This window comes from Paroedura picta, chromosome 13, assembly GCF_049243985.1.
Source record: "Paroedura picta isolate Pp20150507F chromosome 13, Ppicta_v3.0, whole genome shotgun sequence".
NCBI lineage: Eukaryota > Metazoa > Chordata > Lepidosauria > Squamata > Gekkonidae > Paroedura > Paroedura picta.
Window position 1 is genome coordinate 18,505,823 of NC_135381.1, and position 21,521 is coordinate 18,527,343.

Genomic DNA, 21,521 nt, shown 5'->3' on the forward strand with positions numbered 1-21,521 from the left:
CTTGTAACTTTTGAAATAGTTTCCCCCCCCTCCATTTTCATTCAATTATCTGAAACCTATTCTCTGGTTCTGTCCCCCACTTTCCTCAACAGGAAAGGTATTTCCCCATCCATTTTGAGGGAAGGAAACAGCTTTAGTGGTGGTTTCTAGTATCAATAGACATTGCAGTAGTGCAAATAACAGTGGTAAGGATGACCCCTTGGAAGTCTTAGCAGTGGAAAAGAGGCCTGTGAAATTCTGCCTCTTGGAGGTGCCTCTTGGATTCAACTCCAGGCAGTAATCTTCTCCCTCCAGTTTAATCCATATAACATAAAGTACTTACTAACCCTCTAAGAATCCATAGAGCATTCTGCAATGTGTGATGTCCAATGGAGTCCAAGACAAACAAACAAAATGTGTGCGTGTGGGTGTTTGGTATTCTTGATTTTTATTTTCTTTAATTTTATAAAATACACCTTGTAAGGTAAGACTCTAAAAACATGATCTTTTATGCTTGTTAAGAAGTTGAAATTCAAAATCAGAATGTTGAAAAGATAGCTATTTTCCCCTGTATTTCTTAGGGAGAATAAGGGACATGGGTGCAGGTTATGTATTAGTTAAATCAAAGTGGAATATGAAATATCGATGTCCTGATCTTTACTGGCTTCTTATTGTCCCACCCCTACCCATCCTAATCATATCTCTTTTTTGCCTTGTATGTATTGACAGCCAAACCAGTCTGACCTAGGAGAGCATTCCTGCTCAGCAGGGACTCTCCTGGCCTATTCTCCTCTCGAGCAACCCTGCTGTCTACCACTGTGATTTTGGTTTCCCCAGTAGATAACCACATGCAGAGAGGCCGAGGTTTGGTGCTTAAGTAGTGAAGGCTAGAGCTGAAACCAGAAAGTCTTAATGGCTATGGACTGCTTGCTTCATAATGTTTTGGTTGGGTCACTTCCAGACGTGACCTGCTGGCTGGCTCCCTTTTTACACAGTGACATCATGAAGACCTGTGTTGGTGTCTCCAGTAAACAAAAACAAAAAAAACAAACAAATTTTGGCCTACAGATTCTTTTTTGGCACCCCTTGAGGTTCATTTTGCACAGTCGCCAACTCATTTCAATTTTCTGGAATTAAAATTACCCACAATATCCTATGCTCTCCTATCTGTTTGTCTCTCTAATTTTGACTATATGAACAAAACCAGGAGACTCCAAATGTTCAGGATTCATATAATGTTCGTGGCATGTCTCTGCAGTTTGCTGGAGACAGCAAACAGCAACAAGAGCCACAAGAGCAAACATTAGATTCTGCAAAAGAACATCTGCGTATAGAATATATAGAAGCAAACGTCACTGAGAGAAAAGAGCACCATTGTGAAGGTTGGAGAAAATTCCGTTCCACAGCTGGTTACAAGAGGAACAGCACATAGCACAGAGGTTCAGTGCAAGAGAGTTATCTCACATGCAGCAAAGGCGCCTCTAGCATTACACATTGAAGCTAATGGTTATTACAGATGCTCTTAGGCTAATCCCAAAATCTGCCCAACTGGTTAACAACATGGGAACACAGAGGAAGCAAGAAGAGCAGCCTGGCTCTTCTCTTTCAAAGTACAAGGATAAGAGGTCCCCTTGGGTGCAGGGGCACCAAGCTCCTTAAATGCTTTCAGTAAGTTTGGTTGGATTAAACGAAGGAGGGATCTGGTAGCACTGGAGGCAGGGTCAGCGCTCTCTTCCTATATCAGGAAGATCCTTGCTCTTTACCCGTTGCCTGGGCTGTGGCAGGTCAGTCCTGTAAAGGTTTATTTCATCCTTGTGTCCTCTATCACTTGTTCAAAGAGTGGTGGAAGTTTCATCTTCCGTGGCATCAAGAAAAGTCTCTCGCAAGCTCCAAACACTTCCCTCCCCCCCCTTTCATAGGATCACCTTTCCACAACAAGCGTGATTTCATCCTTATCCTTTGTTGTTGGGAGCAGAAAAGCTGGACTGAACTTGCTGCATTTCTCCTTGCAAATTGAGGGAAGGAAATTCCTTTTATTTTGCATAACTCTTTTTGTTTCTTCCATGAGGCCTGATAACTTCAGAGAGGTACATGGGTGCAAAGAGCTGTGCTGCTGGAGGGGGGCGTCTCTTCTCCCTTGCCACACACCCAGGGTCCAATACAATAGCGGAAGAGGAGGGCAATCGGCAGAGTTAGAGTAGGAAGCTTGGTGTAGTGTGACTGCATCAGGTTAAGGCCTTGTCGTTAGGGGACGAAGGGCATCTTGTACATGCAACATCAACTCCCTCGTCCTTTAGAACTTTGTGCCCCGGCCCATGAGCTTGAGGACTGCAAAGTTGTAGGTGGCCGCAATGATGAAAGTGAGCTGGTGGGGCAGGAAGGAGGACATGAGATCAGAAGGGGGGCACGCCGCTACCCCGAAAAGCAATCGAACAACCCTCCCGTGTGTCCAGCTGTGGCCCTCCAGGTGTGTTCCTGCCATGCCATCCATGTGATCAGGCCAAGAGCATGTGACAAGGGACTCTCAGGATCAGGGCATGTCCAGAGGCCACCAGAGCTTACCCCAGTGCAATGCTGAACATCTTTGTTCAGACTTATTTGGGGGGGCCAAAACTGGGATAGCCCATTTTGAGTTAACTGGGCCTTCCTTTTAACCTTCTTACTGTGCTGCTTTGTGATTTGGTTTTAAATGTTACCGAGTTGCGCTTTCTGTATAATTCCCTGGATGAAAATGAACGCTGCTGTTCTTGTTACTAAAAGTCTCGGTTTTGGGCCTAATGTGGTGAACAGTTGGGACTTCCTAGAGGGGCTCTGGCCTTTCCTCCAGTCTTCCCAGGTTGCATCCCTTGACTGCCCCCCTCCCAATCTTGCTCCCACTGGAGACTGTCATTGCCACCCCCTCAATCCAGAAGGGTTACTTCCTCATTGGCAAACCAAGAGTGGCAAAGGCCGTGGTAGGGAGGGGATCCTGCATTTCATGGGGTCTGACACACTGGGATTTACTCCCCCTAATCTGATGTCAGTATTGGCCTATCAGCATTTTGAGCCCAGGTGCATTAAGGTATAAGCTTTCAGATGTATGTATGCTTCTTTGGATACAATGAAATGGAAACTACCAGTCCATAAATATAGGTAGAGGTATTTGAAGAAGTGCGTGTGCACATGAAATCTCATGCCCATAATTAATCTTTCTTGGTCTCCAAGGCGCCTCCAACTTTGTTTTGCTGCTTCAGGCCAAGATAGTTACCCACCTGAATCTTTCTGCATTGCTCACGGGCTGTCTTGTGCTGTCTGACTGTACTGTTTATTCCATGTGCTCCGCCTTGAGTCCCAGTGAGGAAGGCAGACTATAAACAAGGTAAATAATACAAAGCAGAGCAGCTCTTAAAGGAGCAACTTACCAGCGCCACCAGTGTGATTGCAGCCCCAACAAACGCTGCAATGAACAGATGGAAAGTCATCTGGAACTGTAAGGAAAGGACAACAGCAGATATCAGTTCTGGCTGCTTCTGAGCAGGGGTGCTGTGAGGAACCAGCAGCCCATGGGGTCAAAGGGCAAAAGGCATGCTGCTGCACCCTCAGGCTGGCAGAGGAGGAGAGGGACAGAGTTGTAGCTCCATCACGTCGAATCAACCTTGTTTTCCTCTTGCTCCTTAGGTACCTACAGGCCAGAGGCCTGGGCACCCTGGAATGCAGGAATAATATCCTCTGTGCTTTTTGTTAGCTACCAACTAAGCCTTTGCAGCTTACTCAGTGATGAGTGGTTTAGGGCAGGGGTAGTCAACCTGTGGTCCTCCAGATGTTCGTGGACTACAATTCCCATGAGCCCCTGCCAGCGAACGCTGGCAGGGGCTTGTGGGAATTGTAGTCCATGGACATCTGGAGGACCACAGGTTGACTACTCCTGGTTTAGGAAATGGCAAATGGGCAAATCAATGGCTTAGGAAATGTGTTCACCTGCATCTTGCAATATATCTCAGTGGAGCCTGCTTTTATCTGCAGAAGGTCTCACGTTCCATCCCTGGCATTTAAAAGGCGTAGGGAGCATTTGAGATGAGAGACCTCTGCCTGAGACCCTGGACAGCCCCTGAATGTGATGGACTGGTGGTCGTCCTCAGTATAAGGCTGTTTAACATAACGGGTTCTGTAACCATTTCATACAAAAAAGAAGAAGGCACTCCAGGGGGCGCTGCAGCCTCTATCATACCCCCTTTAAGGATTCAATCCCCAGGAGTTTCAACTTTCCCTTTTCAATTCTGTTTTTTTTTTTTGCTGAGAACTCACCTCGGCTGTCTTGCAGATGGAAAGAAGGCTTTGTCCACACACTCTTCCTGGAGATGCATTCCAGGGTAGGACACCTGCGTGGCACACAAGACACCCAGAGGAAATTGATAGCAAAACAAGTAGTTCCCCAACACAGAGCCAACCTCCCTGCTATTAAACAAGTTCGTGTGGAAAGTGGAAGACAGATGAGCTACTGGTATCCGGGACAGGGCTGGCTGACTGAAAGTAATCAATGCACTGGCTTGCTTTTTCTCCAGAGAAGCTTTCCTGGTCCCATGGGACTTAGTCCACCAGCTAGGAGAAACAGGGGAGGAGGATTTCTGAGAGTTTTCAGAAACAAATTCTTGGTTTATTCCATGGGAGCATGTTTTGTTTTATGGATGTTATTATACACTGGCTCTCTATCTTCTGGGTGGGAGGAACGTAAGATCAGATTCTCAGGCTGGTTACCAGGAAATGAAATGCAGGACTGTGCAAGACCCCCTCCCGACAAAGGATGACTTGCTCTTTGAGAAGAGAAGCCATGTGTTAGCCCTGGTGCCAGTGGTCACCACGTGCAAGTGGTTTCCCCCTGGAGAACGTTAGCATTTGCAAGGCAAAGATGCACACCACTCACCATACATCCTGGCATCAGTGCATAGGTTGCCAATACTGGCTGATGTCTTGCTAGGATTTGCAATGGAGTTGCATGTCGTCCAAGTACTGAAGTAGATGTAGACAGGGACTGCAGAGCAGGCCAGGACCAGGAGCCAGATGATGGCCAAGACATAGGTTATGCCCACAAACTGAAACAGTCAAAATCAGCAAGAAGTGTTAGCGGGCAGCCGGGAGCCTTCAGAGACGAGGGCATGAGACTAGAGGTCTGCAGACTGAAATGACTTGGGGAAACCTCTTCCAACTGGAGAGAGAAAGGGCACCTCTAGCCAATAGGGAGGCAGAAGGGCTAAGCAGCTCTGCCCATGCATCCATGCAGATGCGAATGTACAGTTGTGCTAAAATGCACAACCGTGGCCTTTCTGCACAACTGGCTCCTTGTGAAATGAGTGGACACAGGTTTATTTGTTGTGTGCAGCTTGCACGTCTTCTCTGAAGGGCTGTAATAGGATACACAACATACTCACAAAGCACTACAGTTTGTATCTGGGGAAATTGCAAAGAGCTGTGCAGGTGCAGATTGCAAAGGTAATGGTTTTGTAATTGCTATGTGGGATGTGACCATGAAAGCACCACACTGTGGGCATAATCTATTACATAATAAAGGTAGCATAAGAAAGTGTACACATACGCCCTTGTTGTCTAGCCCTGGGTTATTCATTTTTCTGAAACTGAGAAAGAGCCCAGTGTCACAATAAAGATTTTAAAAAAATTGTGGTAGTTTCTAGTCCTTAAGGTGCTACTGGACGGATATTCCTTTCTGCTGCTACAGACAAACACGCTATCCATCTTGATCTGTCTGTCTCTTTAGAAACTGAATCCTCTGTTATATAATTTCCCACTTGTCTGTGTTTTGTTAAAAATCAGCACACCTCCAGCTGCCTCTTTTGGGGAAGTGATAAGAATTCCTTTTTTAAAGGGTATGTGAAGGGTCATTTTCCTGTGCCAAGGCCTATATCTTTCCCTTTTTGTTTGGAAGGTAAGGACTAGATGCCTATCATTCTATATACTACAGGTGAACAGAATGCTGCTATTGTGTGTGAAATTAAAGATGCTTGTGGGTGACATTTTCGTTGTGCAGAAAAGCCTCAATGGTGCAAACAATATTTTATGAGTCAGATGGCCAAGGAGAGGAGCACTCAATTATGCATGTGTATAACTGGTGCAGTTTTTTCTGTACCACCTCTACATGTCACTTCTGTAGTGTGCTTCTCAGGACTTGCTTGCGCACCAGAATTTTTATCATTGTGATATCTCTGTGTCATAAGAGTCATTTGTGCGTACGTGTGATTTAGTTGCATGACATAATGAATTGTGTGCTCCTGGTTCTGAACATCTGACCCAAGAGGTGCAAGGAAGAAATTGGTCTTGAGAGAAAACAGCACTTGTTCTGCTCAGCTCCCCTGATTTGAACCAATCTTGGTTTGTAAGCTGTGAGGACTTATTCTAATTAAAATGGGCATTTCTGAAGCAGCTCCACTCTGTGAAGGACAGGCGGCTCAGCAACTCTGAATGCCTGCTACAAAGTCGATTTGACCTTTGAATGAGCAGCCACAATACCAAGGTGATAAGATACCAAGATGCTTCTCTTAGTCTTTGCTTGGCAAGGCTTGCATTTGCTCTCTCCTGGTCAGATGGACATGAAGTCCAATCCCACTTTCCTGCACAACCATGAATGGAGATATCACAGTTGCTTTTCATGTATGCAGCAAATACAGAATTTGGTATTCTTTATGGAGCAGGACAGCAGTGAAGAGTCCAGCAACTTGTAAATTGAATTGCCCAGACATTAAAGAATTGCCAATCACCTACATGCATGTTCATAAAGGGTGGATGATGGTGAGCCAGTGGCTCAGAAATGCCCATTTCAAGAATGTGGGCAGCCAAATGCCCAATCAGTCAGTTGTGAACTGTTTCCCCCTTTCCCACCTGTTTTTGTTTGAACGTCTTATGCATGTTGAGGGCCATGACGCTGGAATTTTATTAGACAGCCTGTCACATGACTTTGATGAAAATACTGGCCAACATCTCCCCCCCCACCCCCAAACCACACCTAGAGACTGAGGTCCCATTCCAGTAAGTTCTGGACTCCTCAACAGCCTCAGATCCTGGCTATCTGACCAAACAGGGGGACTTGTTGCAATGAATAACCATTGCATGAGGCTGTCTAGGTCCATGTGAACATTTGGGCACAGTTCCCTCTTCTTTAAAATATTATCATTACAAGGTAAGTTGAGAGGCCTCAAAGCAATGGAGGAAGTGGGGAGGCTGGTAGATAAAACATGAAAGAAAACAATGAAGGAGGTGAACCGGAGACAAATTAATGAATTAGCATTGGTAAAGGATAAAAGTAAAGGTGACAATTGGGGAGATTCTACACGGTGATGAAAAGGGATGCACTTGACCGTGGAGGAGCAGAGAGAAGGGAAGGACAGGGCGAGCAGTCATGGTGCAGTTTTCTTTCTAAGACGCTGTCAGTTCAGTGCAGCTGCTCGCTCCAGTTCCTGATGCCTCTGCTGCAGCACCAGTCACTGCTGTCTCATGCCCACCAGTCAGTGGCCATGCCACTCCAGTCGCTCAAAGGGTAAGCAAACTCTGCATAAGATCACCTTGTCAGGATGTCCTAGCCATTTTCCCAAACAGTGACACACCAGCTCCAAAGAGTGAGCTTGACGGTGTCCTCTGGGACCCCTCCCCTTGTGGCCCCCTGTTACCGTAGCGCTGAGGCCCCGGCCACAGATGGTGGTCTTGTAGTCGCCAAAGATCTGCCTGACAGCGCCAGTGGTGTAAAAGCCTTCGGCCAGCAGGAGGGCTCCAAAAAGGAAAAAGAAAGCGGCAACCCCATAAATAGCATATTGGAAGTCATGGATTCTACAGAGAGATAAAAGAAGAGAGGAGGGTTTTATTGGTTTTCTTTTTATTCTTATCCCAGTACTGGCTTTCCGAGGAACCCTTTGGATGCTGAGCAAATCAAAATACACTCTTGGGTGCAGCAGGGCCTGGGGTCTATTTGGGGGAGGGGGTTCTGAGGTCCTTGACCTGAGATGGCCAAACTGTGGCTCTCCAGATGTCCATGGACTACAGTTCCCATGGACATGCTGGCAGGGGCTCATGGGAATTGTAGTCCATGGACATGTTGGTGGGGATTATGAGAATTGTAGTCTATGAACATGCTGGTGGGGGCTCATGGGAATTGTAGTCTGTGGACGTGCTGGCAGGGACTCATGGGAATTGTAGTCCATGGACATGCTGGCAGGGGCTTATGGGAATTGTAGTCCATGGACATGCTGGCAGGGGCTTATGGGAATTGTAATCCATGGACATGCTGGCAGGGGCACATGGGGATTGCAGTCCATGGACATCTAGAGAGTCACAATTTGGCTACCCCCATCCTAGCCCATGGGAGAGGGAGAAGAGGCTAGCACAGCCTGGATTGCCAAAAGGAGTGAGATCTAGATTCCTGCATGGGTCATATTATGGCTCTGGAAAGCATAGAGCTCCAAGACACATTCTGCTCTGAAGGACAAGCTGGCTGGAGTCCTCTGTACCTCTTGTACTTTTCAAGGAACCCAGCAGAGTTACCAAGGATCTAATAGAAAACATACTTGAACAATAAATCCATGATGAAGGGGCACAGTATGCCTAACCTTCTCAGCCTCTATCATAAGAGCTAATGCAGCTGCATCTCCAAGTTCATGGATGGGGCTGAGTAATCAGCCACTGCTTGTAAGCAGCACCCAGAATCAGTTATAGAAGAAGAGCTGTCATTTTATACCTCGTTTTTCACTACCCGAAGGAGTCTCAAAGCGGCTTATAATCACCTTCCCTTCCTCTCCCCACAACAGACACCCTGTGAGGTAGGTGGGGCTGAGAGAGCTTTGAGAGGAACTGTGACTGGCCCAAAGTCACCCAGGTGGCTGCATGTGGTGGAGGAACTCAAATCAAGCTCTCCAGATTAGAGGCCACCATTGTCAACCACTCCCCCACACTGGCTCATATTGGTAAATGAGGAGGTTTTTAAGGGTGCCAGCTTTTAAAGGGCACCAAATTAGATGGAACTGGTTCTCCCTCTATTTATATGTTATCTTTTTAAAATGAAAGATAACAAGGCCCCTTGGGCTAACTATTCCCCATGATACAAATGAGGTCACTCAGCAACGTCTGATCCAGAATGGTCACCTGAAACATCTGGGGCCATTTTGGAATTCCTTGCCAAGGACTGGCCTTAGATGGGGCTGACCATGCAGGTTTCCCTCAGTAATCCTGAAGCATTCAGTTTGGATTGAATTTAGGCAGCGGGGGCCTCAATGCTGTTACAACTCAAGTGGGAAACAGTCAGGTTTAATTTTGTTTCCTCAGCCCCAAACTGACCAGCAATGGATGGAAGAGGACATAGGAACTTCAGCCATGGAAAGGATACTTACACATCAATCAGAAACTCATAATCCTGATAGTTTTTGGAGAAGTAGGTCTCGATCAGGTGCTCTGTGCCAGTGAGTGCTTCATGCCCACAGCCACAAAAGAGTGCTACCCCCAAGAAACACAACCCAGTGGCAACCAGTGAGGCAAAGGGTGCCCCAATAAGACATCTTGCACAGCAATCTAACAAACCTGCGGGGAGAAAAGAGAAACTCCATTAGCAGCAGAGAACCTGTACACTCTCATGGTGAGAGAGAGAACAGTGTGGAGGATGGGAAGCATATGTGGGGAGGGCAGTTAAAAGGAAGTACGTCAATTCAGGGATGGGACAAAGGGGAGAGAGGGAAAACCCATTAGTTTGTTCATTTATAATGAACCGGCATTTCAGAAGACCTAAATACAAATCTCTTAGGTAAAAAAATGCAACAAGAGCTTTGCTCTCCGAAGGAAAGCTGCCAGCTCCTTCAGCAAAGGAGCATAGGAAACTGAAGTGGATGGGGTGAGATTATGATCTTTGTTTCCACTTGAAGACAGAACACTCACCTAACCTTCACTTAAAGCTAGCTGGGGACCCCTTCAAAGCTTTCCTGATCATTGTCTAATGAAGGTATTTGGCTCTGGAGTTTCAGTTCAGGCACACTTCTGTCCCTGTACACAGAGATGCCATCTCTGCAGTCTTTTGGTCCTTTTAAAGCAGGACTTGTCAAACTGAGGCCCTCCAGATGTCCATGGACTACAATTCCTATGAGCCCCTGCCAATGAATGCTGGCAGGGGCTCATGGGAATTGTAGTCCATGGACATCTGGAGGGCCACAGTTTGACTACCCTGTTTTAAAGCCTCAGAGTTGCCAAGCCAATTTCATGATTTAAGGTTTCAAGCCTCAGGACCAGTTAGGCTGGCTTACAGAAGGAATTTAGACCTGGCATTGATTTCTAAAGCTTTGGTGTCTGGGTCTAACCCACAGGGCCTTTGTAGGCCACACCCAGACAATTTGGACTCTCTTTTCTGGTTTCAAAGTTTAAAGAGATAGAGAAAGTTGAAGAAGATAGTGAAAGTTGAACCAGGCCATGCAGATGTAGCTGGATGAGGAAAAGGCTGACACAAGATGCAAAGACACAAAAAGGACCCAGTTGGTTGGTCATTCAGAAGCCTTTTTAAAAATAATGGTTATATTCTTGCATGGGCAAATGTGCACTCCTTTGAACCGCCTGATCAGTAATAAGGCAAATAGAAGATATTTCTCTGGCATTTCATTTCAACAGTATTGCTTTGGTTTTAGAGGAGTGGGATGTCACCTCAAGAGAAGGGCACCTCGCTCCCAGGGCAGAGCTTAGTGCTGCTGCAGACCCATGAAATCTCCTTGCATGAGTCAGCTCTGTGGCACTCTAATTGTCTCGGCCTTTCCTTGTATCCAGCTGGGCTAGCCTCACTCTCTGTCCTTGTTGCATTTAGGGACAGGGATGTGCCCATTTGTGGACTTTGGGGGAAGGAGGCAGAAATGCGGAGGAATTAATCTTGACTGGCAGCAGCAAAAAGCCAAGCTAAGCTACGCCATCCATCCCCATCACGTGGCAAAGAATCAAAATGTAGCTGCTCAGTCTTGCCCCCCGGGGTTTCAACAGGACTGCTGGATGAGGCCCACAAAGTGGAAAGTGAGGTAAGGACATGGGGGCTTGAATCTGCCTGAGCCCTCAGCAGGGAAGGGCTGAGTACCCTCCTAAACAGAGCACATTTTGCAAGGGGAATGGGGCAGGGCAGATGAGAGACACAGCTGCCCCGTCCTGTCCAGACCCTACAGTGTGGGAAAGAGCTTTTGGCTCTGGGTTTTCAAGGGTTCAGATGGAGATAAGGGCTACCTGGAAAACTCGGTTGTGGAACTCGATCCAGGTTTGGATTCTGAGGACCCGTAGTTTGTGGAGGTGTTTGGCTCTGGGGTTTTGGCTCAGGCACATCACTAATATTATCTATATTATAAAAAATACAACAGTAAACCTAAGAATGCTCAACATAGTGTAGAAAACCCTTGCTCCCTCCTCCCACTAGCTCTGGGGGTAGGAGAGGGAACTGTGTCCCACTCCCCCCTGTCCGTCATGCCTTTGAGAGGGACAGGGGATCCGTGCAAGCCATATGGCAGCTCTTCCCTCCCATGGTTCTCCTCTCTCTCTCTCTCCCTCCCTCCCTCCCTGTCCCCAAAGTGTTTTTCTCACCCCCTGAAGAATGAGCCCATCAGAAACTGATGGGACCAAGGGCCAAGGTCACCGCTTGTGCTGATCTCTTGGTGGCACAAAGGACAAGAGGGGGCTTGTTCTTTCTCACCAGGCTTGGATAAGCTCATCAGTATTCGCTCTGCTCTGGGGAGGGCCGGACCAGGGGCAAGAGGAGACAAACAGAGAACAATGGGAGACCTATTCTTCTAGCCCCCTCCAAAGCGCTACGTGGAACTGGCCACCACAGGCCTGATGTTCGGCAAGCCTCCCACCCCCACGTTCCATGTATGGCATCTGTTGGAGCTTTGGAGTGGCTCGAAGGAGGCTAGGGGGACAAAGTGGGTGGTCAAAGGCCTGCAAGTGAGCTTCTTGGTCGTCCTTGTTCTGGGCTGGGAGCCAAGGTGCCTCCAAGTGACCTCAGCCCCTTCCCCACTTTGGCCCAGTCAGTTTGGAGTCACTTTACGCTGCAGGCTCTGACTTGAGCAGCTGTTCTTTCTGACTTAAGTCAGCAGATACATTCCTCTCTTCCCTCTTCAGCCAAAGCCCATCACTGAAATTCTTTGGGGTGCTCTCACCCCCTTTGTCTCCTGGGTTCCCGTTGTGCTCCCCACAGCCTCTCCCAAGGCTGGCTCCTTGGTCTGCATGCACTTCCTGGCAGTGGGTGCCCTTTTTCTCATGAGATAGTAACACAAACCTAAATATTTTCCACAGCAGACAAATCACTGGACTATTTTGCCACAAAGGCTATTGACTTTAGAAACCGCTTTCAAGCCCCTTATAAAAATTTGCACTGGCCAGCCAAACTGTCAGTCTTGTTCTGAAGACCTGGTTCGTCAAAAGCCTCCAACAATCAGAGCTTGCAAAAGAAGAGCATGGTGGCAATGTAAAAGGAACAATTTCCACAATGGTTGGCAGAATGGCCTTTCGTGTCAGTCCATTTCTTTGGTGGGAATCATAGAATCATAGAGTTGGAAGGGGCCATACAGGCCATCTAGTCCAACCCCCTGCTCAACACAGGATCAGCCCTAAGCATCCAAGAAAAGTGTGTATCCAACCTTTGCTTGAAGACTGCCAGTGAGGGGGAGCTCACCACCTCCTTAGGCAGCCTATTCCACTGCTGAACTACTCTGAATGTCACAGGTTGGTAGCTAAAGTGGGGACAGTGAATGCACTACCCCATCAAAAACACTGATGTGACTCACCAAATAATACCCCCCCCTAAAAAAAACCACCCTCTTTATAATTTCAAGCAGTGCTTCCAATATGAAATACACAGAGACTTTTGGACTTGCTAACAGGACACGGAGGTTTCTGGTGGAGCTGAACCTGCCTGACTTTTCATTCATTTTTTGACAGCCTGTCTAGGAAACGTAGCAGAGAAGTCAAGTCATTCTTCCTCATCCTTTTTATTTCCTTTTACATGCTTGAGAAGCTTTCGTCCTCTTTTCTTCAGCCTAAACATGCTCAGTTCCTCCAGCTTCTCCGAACGCATCTTGTCCACAGGGCCTGTATTTGGTGCCACAGTCTCAGAAGCCCTGTTGCCTATTCCAGTGCCCTAAACTGACCTCGGAATTCCAGAGTCTTGCCAGGCCAAAGAGGCTGTATTACAACCCTAATACCTCTGAAGCAGGGATAGTCAAACGGCAGCCCTCCAGATGTCCATGGACTACAATTCCCATGAGCCCCTGCCAGCATTCGCTGGCAGGGGCTCATGGGAATTGTAGTCCATGGACATCTGGAGGGCTGCCGTTTGACTATCCCTGCTCTAAAGTCTTTAGGATAGTATAGACTGGTTACAGAATGACATTTCTGTGATGTACCCTCCCAGCATCATGCACACTTTTAACAAGTGTGCCACCCACCACCCCATTTAAGTCCTTTGAGGGAGATGGTGGAGGTCACTGCATCAATCTGGCAGGTGTCTGCTCAACCGGCTTCCGATTCCACAATGAAACTTTGCATTTCTAGCCGATTGTGCTTAGCATGCCCTTGTCATCCATGCTTTCTACATTCAGCTGGGCTAATCCTGCACCTGGACAAGACAAGGATCCGCACCAATCAAACAAGGCCTTTTGGCCCTTAGCACAGACCCTGGCATAGACGGCTCCATGTCACACTTCACTGCACACGGGACAGAAAGACAAAGTTGATGTGGGTCCCCGCCCCTCTCTGGCCCAAGTCCCTGGCAGCATCTCCTCCTCCTTTTCTTGCTGGCTGGGACGGAGCTTGACGCTGCACGCTCCATAAGCAGAGGGCAGGAATCTGGGGTTCAGAAGGAGGGGGAAGATATTTGGAGGAGGAGAGGAGAGAAAGAGTCCCTTGTCTGTACACAATCCCCAGCCTTGTGTTCAGGGGCAGAACAATGGACACGAGACAAGAGGATGAGCCTCAGAGCCTGGCTCCCTGCCTCCCTGACCCTCCTACCCCCGCCCGGCTGGCTCAGGCTCCCCCCACAGAAACAGAGCCCCCGTTGATGAGGTGTGTGGGAGCAGAGAGTAGCCCTGGCTGGTACTGGCTGGGGCAGGGGAGTAGGGGGAGGGGCCCTTTGGAAGACTCAAGGCCTGAAATTTCATCATGGACCACCCCCCGCCCCTTCCTTCTTCATGCGCCCAATGTTAATGCCATGTTTTATTTCTCCACTTGCAAACAAAGATATGCCTAACATTTTTGGGGAAATGAATGTACTTGACAAATGAATTTAATGCATCAGTATACAAAATCATGTCCTGGAAATTGAAAGAAAGAACAAAAACAGATGTTATCTGCAGGAGTGGTTTAAGGATTTGAGGGACCCTAGCAAAGTACAAATGCAGGGGGGGAGGCAGAGAGGCCCCCCAGTGGAAAGGGGTGTCACTCTGAGTGTCCTTAAAGAGGGGGAAGAGGGGAGGAGAGGGGCTACAGCCCTGATCCATTGGGAGGCACCATGCGGGGCACATAGCACATGCTAGATGTACTATATGGATAAACCAGCCCTGGCTATCCAAACCAGTAAAAATTACAACTCCTTCTACAGGTTCAGTCCTCCCATTTCTACTGTGGTTTGGATTTCAAATATGTGAGATTCTTGGGAGGGGGGAAATAGTTGACAATACTGCCTATCAGGAACTTAGGCTGAACCAGGAAACCCCATGAGGAATTCTTTGCCGGAAAATGTGGGAGAGGATGGTGAGAACACAAAAACACCGTCTTCTCCCAAAGAACTCTAATCAGGCACCCAATTTCAAGCCCTCTGACATCCTTCAAGCCACAAGGAGACCTCCTGGAGCCTCTGAACCTCCTGAGGACATAATCTGGAAAGGAGAGGCAGAAATCTTTCTATCAACCATGCACAACAGGGCGGCTAAAAGAAACACCAGGTTCCTTATAGTGGATGAGGATTTTAGGACGACCAGGATCCCCTGGTACTTGTACATATCACTTCCAGGCAGGCAAAACTGTCTACTTACTCTCAAATGAGACACATTGCTTTATAATGCTCAAATTGCTCAGAGACACTTTATGATGCTTTATAATGCTCAAACATTGCTCAAATTACACATTGCTGCTACTGATCAGGAACAAGCTCAGAAATAGTGTGGCCAGACACAGAGGGAGAAGAAGGAGTTTACTGAAGTCCATGGAAAGAACCAAGCCCAACAATGGGAAACAGGACTCTTCCCCCACAACACACACACACCTAGGTGAGAGGGAAGCTGCACCTGTCCTTTGCAAATATAACGGATAGCTTTAAAGTTAAGTTCAAACCAGGAATGCTTGAAAGAGAAGTGTGCTTCAGAACACCCACCACAACTGTGCCAATCTCAAACTGGGAAGACTGTGTGGATCCTAAATGAAGTGGTTAGACCCTGAGCTTGAAAGAAGATTTCATGGGATATGATGGGGCCCATCTAAAGGAATTCTAAAGGGTACCAGAAGGTATGTTGAAAGCTTCAAGCTAACAGGCAGCCTATTATGCCAGGTTATCCTATCATCCCAGGACTCTGGATGGGATGACAGGATAGCCTGGCACTGCAGGCTGCCTGTCAAGTGATCTCTACCTGGCCAACACTAAATAATTCCCATAGTCAACTAGGTGAATAGGGTGGAGAAAGGCCTTAGCTCCTACTCCTACTCCTCCATCTTCCACTCAATGATTTGCCTGCACCATCTCTCTGTAGAGCAGGAGGAGGTTGAAATTTCGGACACTGATGCTCATTTTAGGGCTGCAAAACTGACCAATCACACAGACACACACACAGAGACACATAAAACACAAACACACCATAGACAATGGCTTAATGCAATACTTTTTAAGGGATATCTTTAATTAGTGGATTGGCGATGCCTTTCACTGTGATCCTGCTCTTGCTGCAGGTTCTTCCAAATCCACAGGATCTGAGCATCCTCCCAGAGAGGAGATCCATGTCTCGTAACCAAGGAAACACTTATCCTTCTCTGACTCAGACAGAGCTTTGGACCAGTGGGAAATGGGAGGTGAATGATAGCTTGGAAGTGAAGAGGGTTTCATTGGTGAAGTTGGGAGGGGAGGCTGTTAAGAAAATGGAGACTTGCTTTCTATTTGTTCAAACACCCCTCCCCCAAAAATGCCCCGGGCAATTAGCATGATTTTGAATGGTTTGTCCGCAGGCTCTTCAGAACCTGCGATATGCCTCCCTTTGCAAGAAGGACGATAGCAGAGATCACAGGAATTTGACCTCGGTTTTGACCAGGGGTAGTCGAACTGCGGTCCTCCAGAAGTCCATGGACTACAATTCCCATGAGCCCCTGCCAGCAAACGCTGGCAGGGGCTCATGGGAATTGTAGTCCATGGACATCTGGAGGACCACAGGTTGACTACCCCTGCCCTACAGGGTTGCCAGGACAGCAGGAGTAGCTGGGCTGCTTTAACTTCCCAGCAAGATCCTCAAGTAGGCTGTACCCCTTTCTGTTTTTATTCAGATGTCTTGGTCAGACAGAAAGGAGAGGGGGAAAGAGGAGAGAGAGTCTTTGTCAGTCCCACATTGCCGAATGGAACTTTGGATCGGAAAATTCTGGTATCTATGGACTGAGACTTCTTCTCTCTCTCTCTCTCCTGATGGTGTAACTACGGTATTGCAACAAGGGCACCTGCCCTGGGTGCCACTTGGGGGGGGCACTATGCAAGCCTCCCCCCCACCAGGGGGACCTTTGGAGCTGGCCAGGACAGGGCCTTTGCCTCCTAGGCCATACAGCAGCGATACTTCGCAACTCGTCTTCCCTGGCCAACTTGGCAGGTCACCGCCCCTGCTGCCAGCTCCCAGAAGAGCCAGGCGGGCAATCTGTGCAACGAAGCCAAAACCTCTCCCTGCCCCCTGTGCTCTTCTGTGGCTCAGGAGCAATCCTGTTGTAGAGCTGCCCCAGGTGCTCATGGACCACCCCTCCCTGGCAGCACCCATTGCTGCAGCTTTGAGGTTCCCTCTTCATCCTGCCAGTGGACACAAGACTCAGGTGATTCATCTGGGCAGGAGGGCAGTGGCATGTGGCTTTCTGGGACATGGTGGCAGGGGGGACAAGGTGGCCAAGCACACACTCCACCAGCTGCAGACCCTGCCTGGGCACACCCCCACCACCCACCCGCACGACACCAAGTCCTGCCCTGACTGTCCTTCTCCCATGTCACCAAGCCCTGCTCCAGAAACGGAATACTCTAGGTACGCCACTGCTCTCTCCAGCCATAAACTCCCCCATTTCAGAAAGGGTATTTACTCTGACCTCAATAGTCCAGCCTAGTCTGAGCTCCTCAAATCTGGGAAGCTAATTTGGGTTTGGCTCTGCCTAGCATTTGGATGGAAGACCTCCAAGGGACACCAGGGCCATGACCGGGAGCCAGGGAAGGGCAACCACCTCTGAACGTGGCTTGCCTTGAAAACCCTATTAGGTCACCATAAAAAGTCAGCTGTGACTTCCCAGCAAAGATAGATTAATAAGCCTTTTGCCTGGAGCCAGTGGCTGCTGGTGCAACCAGTCACCTAGAAAGACCTGCAGACCTCTCACCTGGAGCTATGCTTCTTGGCTCAGATAAACCTGTGAATAAAGTCCATCTCCTTGAGCCATCTCTCATCTGCAGCACAGGTGGAATGAGGAGTTCCCCCCCCCCTTCTCTGCACCAATCACTTCTGGGAAGGGTTGCCTCCCATCTGGTGAACAGAGGCCTACAGGGTCATGGTCAAAAGGAAGGCATGTGGCTGCTGGGGAACTGGAGGTGACTGGAGAAGAAGAAGAAGAAGAAGAAGAAGAAGAAGAAGAAGAAGAAGAGTTGGTTCTTATATGCCGCTTTTCCCTACCTGAAGGAGGCTCAAAGCGGCTTACAGTCGCCTTCCCTTTCCTCTGTGTGGAGGGGGGGGGGGGTCATGGCATGGTAGAGAAACTCTCCCCATGAGACCTGCAGGGCTGACTTGCAGAGCACTTTGCAGCCAGAATAAATTAAGTGGGGCATCAAGAGGCCTTCTGGAGGGGTGTTGCTGCTGCTCAAGACATATCTATGTGTGTACACTAAAAGGTTATATCTACACAAATACTCAATAACAACATCTACATATCTGTTCTGAATTCAACCCACCTAATAGTTCAAGTCTAAGTGACGCTGCAGTACTTTGTATGCAAATGTAAAAAGGCCCCCTCAATAATTTTCAATTAAAAAACTATTTCAAAAGGAAAACAAACTCGCTCAGCTTCTGAGGTTCACACAGCCAGCACTGCCATTCAGCTCCCTTCAGCTTGTCGTATCAGTAGGTGGATTCCAGCTAAGTCCAGTTTGGATCTTAAGAAGATAATTCTGCACTCTTGGTTATTCTTAAGCCGAAAAATGTCCTCAGACTAGCTCACTGTTTGCTGTGGAATGACAGCACTTCACTGTCCCCGCACTAGAGCAGGTTTCCAGAGCAGAATTAATTCACATATTCCCCAGACACTGGAGAACACCAGCAGCAGGAATATTTAGTGGAAAGCCTCCAAGCTCCGTCCTGCCTGCCAGAGAGACCCACAACGCCTTGGGCTTTCTTTTACAAACACCTCCAACAACTTGGTCCTTTTAGTTCAAGATCTTATTTTTAAGAGCAAAACAGTAATAAATGGAACACTTTGAGAACTAATCGGGGATTTGGCCCAGAATTTTTCTCAGCGCAGCAAAACGCCTTCCGCATTAGCAGCATGACGCCAAACGGTTTGCAAAGTTTCCTTTGCTTTGTAAACTCACCCATTGCTTTGGGATGTCAGGAAAACAACCGCTGGCTATTCTCCTGGCGTCTTCCACTGGGACAATCCTTTGCCGCTGCCTCTGTGCCTCCCTCTGCTTCCCCCTGGATCGCACACACTTTCCCTCTCTTGCCCTGTCCACAGCCAAGAAAAGGGCTCTTGGGTGGACAGCCAACCCCCTTAAAGGGACAGCCCCCCTTCCTTCTGCTCCTCCTTCTCTCGCTGTCCCACCCCTCTTAACCCTCATCTGAACTCTTGTCTCTTGTGTTTGTCCCTTGTGTTGCCGGCCTCCTTTGTTTTTGCTTACCCGTTCCTTTTCTCTGGGAGGCAAGGAATTGCAGGGGGCTCTGCTGTGAGTTCAGTGCCTTGTGTAAAGTCTTCCCAGATGGAAATGGGGGGCGGGGGCGGGTGGGAAGTGATTAGATTGGTTCTGAAGTGGCATTCAAGGTCAGGAAGCAATTGCCCTCTGGATATTTTGCAAGTGGCAGCAGGGCTGGTTTTACCAGCCACCTCTTCAGGCCCCCTTGCACTGCCCTGGCCTGCCCCGGCAGCTGTGTGAAGTTGGGATGGGGCTGAGATTTCAGGCACCGAATGTGGTTTAGCCACTTGGGATCTGCAGTTTTATCACGACAACAGCAGAGGCTGAACCAGCAGAGGGTGAGAGTTTCTTGCAAGCAACCTCTCCCTGGAAGGCCCCCAAACCACGATAGTGTGACCTTAATGACCCATTAGCTAGCCAAGCCACTGGTGCACAATGGAGACGGAAGAGAATGGGCTGTAGAAGGGATGAAGGCCAAGGAATGGATGGAGGGAGCATTCAATGGTGGGGAGCAGGATAAAGTGACAGAAAGAAGGATAAGGTGTAGTGTTCAGTACAGGGGGGGTAAAGCAGTGGCTGATGAGGTCACAAGTTTTGGAAGCTCTTCAAATGCAGCAATGGTGGTATGAACAACTAGGGTTGCCAACAGACCTGGACGAAAATGCCATGTCCTTTTTAATAGAGGCTCTTTGTGTGGAAATGGTAACTGGAGCTTTGGCATGCAGGCAAATAACAGCTCTTTGTAAATTACATCCTATTAAGCCTCTATTAAAAGCACAGGGCTTCCCCCCCCCCCTCCAGGCAGTTGGTAAGCCTGTCAACCTCTGGCAAAAGAGATTTTTGGTTCTGCCGCCAGGACTCTATTATACAGCAAAATGCAGAGGTGTGAGCAAAATACGGAGAACCCCAAGGTGAATGTATAGCTTTCATGGAAATGCAAAACACTGTTCATTGCAGATTGGATTAACAAAAGGTATTTGGTACAATTATGCATAATGAATACACATGTTTTCCCCAGTAGCTGTGCACAGTTTGCACAAGATCCCTTGAGCCTAATACCCTGGCCCCAAATCCTTTTTCAAAGCATAAAACCATCCACCAGATTCAAACTGTGAGAGGAATATCTGGGTGCAAGGTGTCATTTGTGGCACCTCCTACAGGTAATTAGGCCTGATAACATCTCTTTTTTTTAATCTAGGGGGAAGGACAAGAAGGCAATGAGTGCGATTTGGTCCCTCTCTGGATCAAATCCCCTTGCATCCTGTCCCTGAGTGGAGGTCCTCACAGCTGCATTCTTTCTGTGTTGAAGGCCTGTGCGCTGTGTCCCCTCCCACCTGCCCAACACAAACTCTACATTTCCCTCTCCCAGTCTCAGTCGGGAGAACTCCCCATGCCAGGTCCTTGGGGACCTCTAGAGGGCAGCGTGGCCCATCAAAGCTGCCACAATGTGGGGATTGTCTCTGGCCGTTACATACCACCATTTGCTGAGTGCCAGGCTGCTTCAAGAGGACTTGTTTGTTTGTGAGGTTCAGCCAGGAGTGACGCTAGAATAATTTGTTCAGTGGAGTGAAGACGATTGATGGGCATTGAGGGTGCTGCTGCCACATATAGATGGGATACGTGTATTGGGAGCAGTGAGGCGGTGGTCTTTGCAGCCATCGTACGAAACGTCTTGTGTGCGTGCTGGTTCTAAAACGGTGCCCTGTCCATTCAGGAACAATTGGCATGATTCTGATCCAGAAAGAAGAGCGTTTGCTCTTCTTGAGTGGGAGAGAAGGAACCGGCAAGTGGGGGGTCTATCAAGAATTGCTGTCTCTTTGCTCCCAGCAGCAAAGACAAAATGTTTGGAGGTTTAGGGTGCTTTTGTGTGTGCAGGAAGCAGTGTCCTTGGCTTTGTGTGCTTTGAGATGTCCACTCCAAACCCAGAGCATGCAAGTCCAACGGAGTCTGTGTTCTCCGGCCAGTCTCACTTTGCATTCCCAGTCCTGATGACTTTCAGCAGCAACAACAAAGGACTTTAAGGTATTCAAATCCTCTGTCAAGTGCACTCTCTTTCCCAGCCACAATTGGCCAAGGTGTTGATTCAGCCGCCTTCCTTCTTTCTTGGGCCTCAGAGCTCTAAGCACACTGAGCAGCCACATGGAGAAAATGCACTCTGAAACTGAACCAGAAAAGTAAAAACTGCCCCAAGAGTTCTTTCTTTAGGGCCTTCCAAGAAGTTAGGTGCTCCCTTTAGTGGCACGCATGCTGGGAGGAGGCTAAAGACCTGGTGTGTTTAGAGATACTTATGCTAGGGGAAGAGGGAATAATGAGGCTAGAGCTCCAGGCAGGATCTGGAGATCTCCAGATGAAAGTGTCCAGTTCCCCTAGAGAATAGGACAGTTTTGTAAGGTGAAAAATCCCCAACCTCCAGCCTCCATCACCAAATCTCCAGGAATTTCCCAGC

At 48.2% G+C, this 21,521-nt stretch overlaps 1 protein-coding gene across 2 annotated transcripts; it reads right to left on the reverse strand.

Moving 5' to 3' along the window:
• Positions 1 to 408: 408 nt before the first annotated feature.
• PLP1 (proteolipid protein 1) lies at positions 409 to 18,932 on the reverse strand. Of its 2 annotated transcripts, none has more exons than XM_077308002.1 (7): positions 18,758 to 18,932; positions 9,342 to 9,528; positions 7,632 to 7,788; positions 4,880 to 5,048; positions 4,264 to 4,337; positions 3,381 to 3,446; positions 409 to 2,344 (listed from the first exon to the last, which is right to left on the reverse strand). In XM_077308002.1, the coding sequence occupies exons 1-7, from the start codon at positions 18,759 to 18,761 to the stop codon at positions 2,273 to 2,275; spliced, it is 729 nt and encodes a 242-aa protein (XP_077164117.1). In that variant the 5' UTR covers positions 18,762 to 18,932; the 3' UTR covers positions 409 to 2,272. The 2 variants fall into 2 exon arrangements, with proteins under 2 accessions (XP_077164117.1, XP_077164116.1); XM_077308001.1 differs by having other exon boundaries at positions 7,527 to 7,788.
• Positions 18,933 to 21,521: the final 2,589 nt, after the last annotated feature.